This window comes from Oncorhynchus keta, unplaced genomic scaffold (genome assembly GCF_023373465.1).
Source record: "Oncorhynchus keta strain PuntledgeMale-10-30-2019 unplaced genomic scaffold, Oket_V2 Un_scaffold_23083_pilon_pilon, whole genome shotgun sequence".
NCBI classification, from domain to species: Eukaryota; Metazoa; Chordata; class Actinopteri; order Salmoniformes; family Salmonidae; genus Oncorhynchus; species Oncorhynchus keta.
Genome location: NW_026290873.1, coordinates 445,001 through 455,000, shown reverse-complemented (window position 1 = coordinate 455,000; position 10,000 = coordinate 445,001). Strand labels below are relative to the sequence as shown.

Here is a 10,000-nt window from a genome sequence, read left to right as displayed (position 1 = left end):
CTATCTGTAAATTATGTCTGAGTATTGTCTGAGGGCCCCTGGCCCTGGCTTCACCTGGATTCCATACATCACATACAAACCACTCAGGTGCATATCAATGACTGAATAATCCTGATCTCTAGGACATACCCTGTGAATAGCTGAGCTTTCAGGTGTCTTTGCTGTTAGAGCCTTGACTGAAACAGTAAGACAGAGGTCCTTTAGGAGGCTGTGGTCAGGTGTCTTTGGGTTAGAGCCTGAGACAGGAGGGTCAGGTGTCTTTGTGAGTTAGAGCCTTGGTATGAGCTGAAACAGGAGGGTGGTCAGGTGTCTTTGTGAGACAGAGGTCCTGGGTTAGAGCCTTGGTATGAGCTGAAACAGGAGGGTGGTCAGGTGTCTTTGTGAGACAGAGGTCCTGGGTTAGAGCCTTGGTATGAGCTGAAACAGGAGGGTGGTCAGGTGTCTTTGTGAGACAGAGGTCCTGGGTTAGAGCCTTGGTATGAGCTGAAACAGGAGGGTGGTCAGGTGTCTTTGTGAGACAGAGGTCCTGGGTTAGAGCCTTGGTATGAGCTGAAACAGGAGGGTGGTCAGGTGTCTTTGTGAGACAGAGGTCCTGGGTTAGAGCCTTGGTATGAGCTGAAACAGGAGGGTGGTCAGGTCTTTGTGAGACAGAGGTTTTAGAGCCTTGGTATGAGCTGAAACAGGAGGTGGTCAGGTGTCTTTGTGAGACAGAGGTCCTAGAGCCTTGGTGAGCTGAAACAGGAGGGTGGTCTGTCTTTGTGAGAACAGGCCTTGGTAGAGCTGTGGTCAGGTGTCTTTGTGAGACAGAGGTCCTGGGTTAAAGCCTTGGTATGAGCTGAAACAGGAGGAGGTCCTGGGTGGTCTGAAACAGGAGGTGTCTTTGTGAGACAGAGGTCCTGGGTTAGAGCCTTGGTATGAGCTGAAACAGGAGGCCTTGGTATGAGCTGAAACAGGAGGGTGGTCAGGTGTCTTTGTGAGACAGAGGTCCTGGGTTAGAGCCTTGGTATGAGCTGAAACAGGAGGGTGGTCAGGTGTCTTTGTGAGACAGAGGTCCTGGGTTAGAGCCTTGGTATGAGCTGAAACAGGAGGGTGGTCAGGTGTCTTTGTGAGACAGAGGTCCTGGGTTAGAGCCTTGGTATGAGCTGAAACAGGAGGAAGCGGTACTCGCCATCAGAGCAGGGTGACGTCCTTAATACTAACCTTGTTAATGGGTCCCCTCAGCATGGTGCTCTTGCGTGTGGCCCTCTTCAGCCTCTCACTGGTGGTGGGGAAGGTGACCGGTCCCATGGTCCTCCGGTAGAGGCTGCCCCGGGTCCCTAGGCTCTCCCGGCGAGGCTCCTGGGACCTGGGTCCGCCGGTCCTCCTCATCCCCTCTGACTGGTCCTGATACTCTGGGTGCTTCTTGGCTGCAGTGACCATGCCAAGCCTACAGGGGGCCCTCTTCCTCACCTTCACCTCTCCCTCTGCCCCGGACAAACTCTGGGAACCTGCATGGTTCAATCGAGAATTATATTTAGTAATACTGCATTTAGTATTTTAGTCATTTAGCATTCTCATTCAGTGTGACTTACAATCCAATTAGTGCATTCAACTAAAGGTAAAATAACCTCATATACAGTGGGGCAAAAAAGTATTTAGTCAGCCACTAATTGTGCAAGTTCTCCCACTTAAAAAGATGAGAGAGGCCTGTAATTTTCATCATAGGTAAACTACAACTATGACAGACAAAATTAGAAACAAAAATCCAGAAAATCTCATTGTAGGATTTCTTATGAATTTATTTGCAAATTATGGTGGAAAATAAGTATTTGGTCAATAACAAAAATGTATCTCAATACTTTGTTAAATACCCTTTGTTGGCAATGACAGAGGTCAAACTTTTTCTGTAAGTCTTCACTTTACTTTTTGCCCCACTGTACAGTCTTTGCAAGTTCCTCAAAAAAGCCACAATCTGTAAAATCAGTGCCAGGAAGAAAAGACAGGTATGAGTGTAGAGGGGCAGTGGTAGACAGGTATGAGTGTAGAGGGGCAGTGGTAGACAGGTATGAGTGTAGAGGGGCAGTGGTAGACAGGTATGAGTGTAGAGGGGCAGTGGTGCAGTGGTAGACAGGTATGAGTGTAGAGGGGCAGTGGTAGACAGGTATGAGTGTAGAGGGGCAGTGGTAGACAGGTATGAGTGTAGAGGGGCAGTGGTAGACAGGTATGAGTGTAGAGGGGCAGTGGTAGACAGGTATGAGTGTAGAGAGTCAGTGGTAGACAGGTATGAGTGTAGAGGGGCAGTGGTAGACAGGTATGAGTGTAGAGGGGCAGTGGTAGACAGGTATGAGTGTAGAGGGGCAGTGGTAGACAGGTATGAGTGTAGAGGGGCAGTGGTAGACAGGTATGAGTGTAGAGGGTGCAGTGGTAGACAGGTATGAGTGTAGAGGGGCAGTGGTAGACAGGTATGAGTGTAGAGGGGCAGTGGTAGACAGGTATAAGTGTAGAGGGGCAGTGGTAGACAGGTATGAGTGTAGAGGGGCAGTGGTAGACAGGTATAAGTGTAGAGGGGCAGTGGTAGACAGGTATGAGTGTAGAGGGGCAGTGGTAGACAGGTATGAGTGTAGAGGGGCAGTGGTAGACAGGTATGAGTGTAGAGGGGCAGTGGTAGACAGGTATGAGTGTAGAGGGGCAGTGGTAGACAGGTATGAGTGTAGAGGGGCAGTGGTAGACAGGTATGAGTGTAGAGGGGCAGTGGTAGACAGGTATGAGTGTAGAGGGGCAGTGGTAGACAGGTATGAGTGTAGAGGGGCAGTGGTAGACAGGTATGAGTGTAGAGGGGCAGTGGTAGACAGGTATGAGTGTAGAGGGCAGTGGTAGACAGGTATGAGTGTAGAGGGGCAGTGGTAGACAGGTATGAGTGTAGAGGGGCAGTGGTAGACAGGTATGAGTGTAGAGGGGCAGTGGTAGACAGGTATGAGTGTAGAGGGGCAGTGGTAGACAGGTATGAGTGTAGAGGGGCAGTGGTAGACAGGTATGAGTGTAGAGGGGCAGTGGTAGACAGGTATGAGTGTAGAGGTGCAGTGGTAGACAGGTATGAGTGTAGAGGGGCAGTGGTAGACAGGTATGAGTGTAGAGGGGCAGTGGTAGACAGGTATGAGTGTAGAGGTGCAGTGGTAGACAGGTATGAGTGTAGAGGGCAGTGGTAGACAGGTACGAGTGTAGAGGGGCAGTGGTAGACAGGTATGAGTGTAGAGGGCAGTGGTAGACAGGTATGAGTGTAGAGGGCAGTGGTAGACAGGTATGAGTGTAGAGAGTCAGTGGTAGACAGGTATGAGTGTAGAGGGCAGTGGTAGACAGGTATGAGTGTAGAGGGGCAGTGGTAGACAGGTATGAGTGTAGAGGGGCAGTGGTAGACAGGTATGAGTGTAGAGGGGCAGTGGTAGACAGGTATGAGTGTAGAGGGGCAGTGGTAGACAGGTATGAGTGTAGAGGGGCAGTGGTAGACAGGTATGAGTGTAGAGGGGCAGTGGTAGACAGGTATGAGTGTAGAGGGGCAGTGGTAGACAGGTATGAGTGTAGAGGGGCAGTGGTAGACAGGTATGAGTGTAGAGGGGCAGTGGTAGACAGGTATGAGTGTAGAGGGCAGTGGTAGACAGGTATGAGTGTAGAGGGGCAGTGGTAGACAGGTATGAGTGTAGAGGGCAGTGGTAGACAGGTACGAGTGTAGAGGTGCAGTGGTAGACAGGTATGAGTGTAGAGGGCAGTGGTAGACAGGTACGAGTGTAGAGGGGCAGTGGTAGACAGGTATGAGTGTAGAGGGCAGTGGTAGACAGGTATGAGTGTAGAGGGCAGTGGTAGACAGGTATGAGTGTAGAGAGGGCAGTGGTAGACAGGTATGAGTGTAGAGGGCAGTGGTAGACAGGTATGAGTGTAGAGGGCAGTGGTAGACAGGTATGAGTGTAGAGGGGCAGTGGTAGACAGGTATGAGTGTAGAGGGGCAGTGGTAGACAGGTATGAGTGTAGAGGGGCAGTGGTAGACAGGTATGAGTGTAGAGGGCAGTGGTAGACAGGTATGAGTGTAGAGGGGCAGTGGTAGACAGGTATGAGTGTAGAGGGGCAGTGGTAGACAGGTATGAGTGTAGAGGGGCAGTGGTAGACAGGTATAAGTGTAGAGGGGCAGTGGTAGACAGGTATGAGTGTAGAGGGCAGTGGTAGACAGGTATGAGTGTAGAGGGCAGTGGTAGACAGGTATGAGTGTAGAGGGGCAGTGGTAGACAGGTATGAGTGTAGAGGGCAGTGGTAGACAGGTATGAGTGTAGAGGGGCAGTGGTAGACAGGTATAAGTGTAGAGGGCAGTGGTAGACAGGTATGAGTGTAGAGGGGCAGTGGTAGACAGGTATGAGTGTAGAGGAGCAGTGGTAGACAGGTATGAGTGTAGAGGGGCAGTGGTAGACAGGTATGAGTGTAGAGGGCAGTGGTAGACAGGTATGAGTGTAGAGGGGCAGTGGTAGACAGGTATGAGTGTAGAGGGCAGTGGTAGACAGGTATGAGTGTAGAGGGGCAGTGGTAGACAGGTATGAGTGTAGAGGGGCAGTGGTAGACAGGTATGAGTGTAGAGGAGCAGTGGTAGACAGGTATAAGTGTAGAGGGCAGTGGTAGACAGGTATGAGTGTAGAGGGGCAGTGGTAGACAGGTATGAGTGTAGAGGGCAGTGGTAGACAGGTATGAGTGTAGAGGGGCAGTGGTAGACAGGTATGAGTGTAGAGGGGCAGTGGTAGACAGGTACGAGTGTAGACAGTCAGTGATAGGGGAGTCAATGTGCTCTCTGAATTTGTAAGGTAGGAACTAAACATTGATGTGGTACTGAATAACAGACAGTGTATATTATCAGTCATGAACCAGTGTTCCTTTCTCTTTTCTCTCAATCAGGAATTAGAGAAGATTTTAGACCAGTAACGACCCCACAGACTAAAACAAAACAGATGCTTCTCCTGGAGATGATTATAATTATATATTATATAATTATATATATATTTGAGGGGATATAGATGTGTATAGTACCATGTACACCTTGTGAGCATCAGTACTTGTGTATGACAAATATTTAGTAAACATGTCAAAGCTGACCAATGTTATTGAGATTCTTAATTTTGGTGACAGAAATTAAGTAGCGTAAAACACACACACACACACGCTCACACACACACACGCACACGCTCACACACACACGCACACACACACACACACACACACACACACACACACACACACACACACACACACACACACACACACACACACACACACACACACACACACACACACACACACACACCAGGCCTGTCTTCTTACCGTAAAGTTCCTGCCTCTCTTTTTGTTCCGGGCTTTCTGATTGGCCTCCAGCTTGACGACAGACGAGGGGGATGGACCAGTCACAGTGGAGCATGAAGAGACGTCTCGGGAGGGTTGTGCTTTGATGTCTTGTCCTTCGTCACTGTCATAACTTCCTTCCTCTTCTTCGTCTTCTAAAGAGAGAAAAACATACATAGTACTGTGTCTAAATCCAGCCTGTCCACTTCCTCTAACAGACTTCCTGTGCTTATCATTAGAAAGCATTTAGAGGCTTGTATTTCCCCACAACTTGTTTTCTACATTCTAACATTTAGCAATTTTCTCATTATCTTGTTGTCTTCCTGGAGGAAAACAAATAACAATTCATAATGATGAGATACCAGGATCTTCTGAATGTTGTTCTCTGGGGCTGGGACCTGAAGTGTGTCTGGAGTACTGAGCTCTGACTGATTGTGTGTGTGTGTGTGGGTTTGAATGCATATGCGTGTGCGTGTGTATGTGTGGGTGTTCTTGTGTTGAGTGCACGTGGTGTGTGTGTGTCTCTGTAGCCTATAACTGCTCTGTGGTCCAGCCTCCTTGTCTCCATGGCCTGTCAGATCCTCTCACAGGCAGCTGTGGCCTAGCTTCTTACACACACACGCACACACACACGCACGCACGCACACACACACACACACACACACTAGCAGAGGTGTCGGGTGTCCACGCTGCAGACCCCACTTGTCATTTACGAGGCGTTCATCAACACGTTCTCACTCACCTCTGAACACTGACAGGGATCACTTTCAGATGAATTAACAAATTAACAAAACTCACACGAGGGCTCGAGTGGCAGCCTTCTGCATGTGTGTGTGTGTGTGTTTTATTCTCTAACTTGTGTATAGAGCGCATGGGACTATGTGATATGACTGTAAATGCATCCTGTGCTCTATAGAAGTAGTTGACTAATGAAGAAGGTTGTTTACAAGCTTGATGACAGGTCAGAGGTGCCTTGTACACCTAGTGGAGGGTACAGTGTGCTGAGTGAAGGGTACAGTGTACTGAGTACCTGACCTGGCTGGAGAAGAGAGCCACCCTGTCCCCCTGTCCCACTCATCCAACCTTATCTGTCCCTGTCCCCCTCTTCCCCCTCCCCCTCCACACAGTCACCTCAGCCCACTCACCCTGGTTGGAGGATTCACTCTCTGTAGGGGAGGTCTCTCCCCCCTCCATGGCTTCCTGACTACTGGCTCGGAGGACCCTGGCCCTGGGCTGCTGCAGCCGTGCGGACCCCTGGACCCCGAGAGCTCCCCCCATCCCATTCCTCCTGCCCCCACGCATCATCAGCGGGGTCCCCGTCCAGCCCTCCTGGCCGCCGCTGTCTGCACTGGCTGCTGAGAGAGAGAGAGAGCACACAGAGTAAGAGTATAGCATTGCCAGTTGCATTGGTGCCGTGACTCAGATCGGTACACAACATAGAAATAGAATTACAACACTAGAATGGACAATGTAGGTCTAATAACTTAACTACAGGGCAGACATATTGTATTATTAATATCGTAGGTGGGCTATGGTAGTGTTTCTCTCTATGGTAGTGTTTCTCTCTATGGTAGTGTTTCTCTCTATGGTAGTGTTTCTCTCTATGGTAGTGTTTCTCTCTATGGTAGTGTTTCTCTCTATGGTAGTGTTTCTCTCTATGGTAGTGTTTCTCTCTATGGTAGTGTTTCTCTCTAAGGTAGTGTTTCTATGGTAGTGTTTCTCTCTATGGTAGTGTTTCTCTCTATGGTAGTGTTTCTCTCTATGGTAGTGTTTCTCTATGGTAGTGTTTCTATGGTAGTATTTCTCTCTATGGTAGTGTTTCTATAGTAGTGTTTCTCTCTATGGTAGTGTTTCTCTATGTAGTGTTTCTAGTAGTAGTAGTGTTTCTCTCTATGGTAGTGTTTCTCTCTATAGTAGTGTTTCTATGGTAGTGTTTCTATCTAGTAGTGTTTCTATGGTAGTGTTTCTCTCTATGGTAGTGTTTCTCTAGTGTGTTCTATGGTAGTGTTTCTCTCTATGGTAGTGTTTCTCTGGTAGTGTTTCTATGGTAGTGTTTCTCTCTATGGTAGTGTTTCTCTCTATAGTGTTTATAGTAGTGTTTCTCTCTATAGTAGTGTTTCTATAGTGTTTCTATGTAGTGTTTCTCTATAGTAGTGTTTCTCTCTATGGTAGTGTTTCTCTAGTGTTTCTATGGTAGTGTTTCTCTCTATAGTAGTGTTTCTATGGTAGTGTTTCTATGGTAGTGTTTCTATGGTAGTGTTTCTATGGTAGTGTTTCTCTCTATGGTAGTGTTTCTATGGTAGTGTTTCTCTCTATGTAGTGTTTCTATGGTAGTGTTTCTATGGTAGTGTTTCTCTCTATAGTAGTGTTTCTATGGTAGTGTTTCTCTCTATGGTAGTGTTTCTATGGTAGTGTTTCTATGGTATGTAGTTTCTCTCTAGTGGTAGTGTTTCTATGGTAGTGTTTCTCTCTCTATGGTAGTGTTTCTATGGTAGTGTTTCTCTCTATAGTAGTGTGTTTCTCTCTATGGTAGTGTTTCTATGGTAGTGTTTCTCTCTATGGTAGTGTTTCTATGGTAGTGTTTCTATGGTAGTGTTTCTCTCTATAGTAGTGTTTCTATGGTAGTGTTTCTCTATAGTAGTGTTTCTATGGTAGTGTTTCTCTCTATGGTAGTGTTTCTCTATGGTAGTGTTTCTCTCTATAGTAGTGTTTCTCTCTATGGTAGTGTTTCTCTCTATGTCTATGGTAGTGTTTCTATGGTAGTGTAGTGTGTCTATGGTGTTTCTATGGTGTTTCTATTCTCTCTATAGTAGTGTTTCTATGGTAGTGTTTCTCTCTATGGTAGTGTTTCTATGGTAGTGTTTCTATGGTAGTGTTTCTATGGTAGTGTTTCTCTCTATGGTAGTGTTTCTATGGTAGTGTTTCTCTCTATGGTATGTTTCTCTCTAGTAGTGTTTCTATGGTAGTGTTTCTCTCTATGGTAGTGTTTCTCTCTATGGTAGTGTTTCTATGGTAGTGTTTCTCTCTATGGTAGTGTTTCTCTCTATAGGTGTTTCTATGGTGTTTTCTATGGTAGTAGTGTTTCTATGGTAGTGTTTCTCTCTATGGTAGTAGTGTTTCTATGGTAGTGTTTCTCTCTATGGTAGTGTTTCTATGGTAGTGTTTCTATGGTAGTGTTTCTAGTGGTAGTGTTTCTATGGTAGTGTTTCTCTCTATAGTAGTGTTTCTATGGTAGTGTTTCTCTCTATGGTAGTGTGTCTATGGTAGTGTTTCTCTCTATAGCAGTGTGTCTATGGTAGTGTTTCTATGGTAGTGTTTCTATGGTAGTGTTTCTCTCTATAGTAGTGTTTCTATGGTAGTGTTTCTCTCTATGGTAGTGTTTCTATGGTAGTGTTTCTCTCTATAGTAGTGTTTCTATGGTAGTGTTTCTCTCTATGGTAGTGTTTCTATGGTAGTGTTTCTCTCTATGGTAGTGTTTCTATGGTAGTGTTTCTATGGTAGTGTTTCTATGGTAGTGTTTCTATGGTAGTGTTTCTATGGTAGTGTTTCTCTCTATGGTAGTGTTTCTATGGTAGTGTTTCTATGGTAGTGTTTCTCTCTATAGTAGTGTTTCTATGGTAGTGTTTCTCTCTATGGTAGTGTGCCTATGGTAGTGTTTCTCTCTATAGCAGTGTGTCTATGGTAGTGTGTCTATGGTAGTGTTTCTCTCTATGGTAGTGTTTCTCTCTATGGTAGTGTTTCTCTCTATAGCAGTGTGTCTATGGTAGTGTTTCTATGGTAGTGTTTCTATGGTAGTGTTTCTCTCTATAGTAGTGTTTCTATGGTAGTGTTTCTCTCTATGGTAGTGTTTCTATGGTAGTGTTTCTCTGGTAGTGGTATGGTAGTGTTTCTATGGTAGTGTTTCTACACATACAGAATGGTAGTGTTTCAGTGCTCAGGTCAGGGCTATGGTAGTGTTTCTCTCTATAGGTGTTTCTATGTAGTCTCTCTATGGTAGTCCCAATGGTAGTGTTTCAGAAAGTGTGCCTATGGTGTTTCTCTCTATAGTTCCTATGGTAGTGTTTCCTTTCCATAGTATGTTTCTCTCATGGTATGTTTCTCAAATGCCTAAATGGTAGTGTTTCCGTCATAGTATAACTGAAACACAACATTGTGAGAAGTGTTTCATGGTAGTGAAATCAATCAGTGTTTCCATGATGTTTCTCTACCTGTGTCACTATGGTAGTGTTTCTCTCTATGGTAGTGTTGATGACTATGTCTGGACTAGTGTTTCTCTCTATGGAGGTGGCCTGTGTTTCCTCGGTAGTGTCCATGGTGTGTTTCTCTCTATAGGGTGTTTCAGGTAGTGTTTCTAGCTGCAGAGTGCCGCCTCCTCCTGGTATCCCGTGGTCCCGCCCCCATCCCAGTCCTCTTCCCGCCCTGTAGTGCCTTGGTAGCTGTCTGGTAGTGTGCTGATGGTGCCATAGCAGTCATGGGCCAGCTATGGTAGAGCTGAGGACACCAGGATGGTACACTCTTTCTGCTACTGCCATGCACTTTTTCTCTATGATGAACAGACAACAGAGGTTTCTAGGACGGGGTTTCTCTAGAGAGAACAGAGAGAACGAGAAGAAAGAGAGAAATAGAAAGAGACACTGTTACACCTCCGGAC

At 46.4% G+C, this 10,000-nt stretch overlaps 1 protein-coding gene across 1 annotated transcript in view; it reads right to left on the bottom strand.

Moving 5' to 3' along the window:
• LOC118383629 (BAH and coiled-coil domain-containing protein 1-like) overlaps positions 1 to 10,000 on the bottom strand; it is a 129,348-nt gene that overhangs the window by 29,126 nt on the left and 90,222 nt on the right. Inside the window, 3 exon segments of the mRNA XM_052515347.1 lie at positions 1,201 to 1,487; positions 5,332 to 5,382; positions 6,495 to 6,697. Of these exon segments, the coding sequence (XP_052371307.1) occupies positions 1,201 to 1,487; positions 5,332 to 5,382; positions 6,495 to 6,697 (541 nt within the window).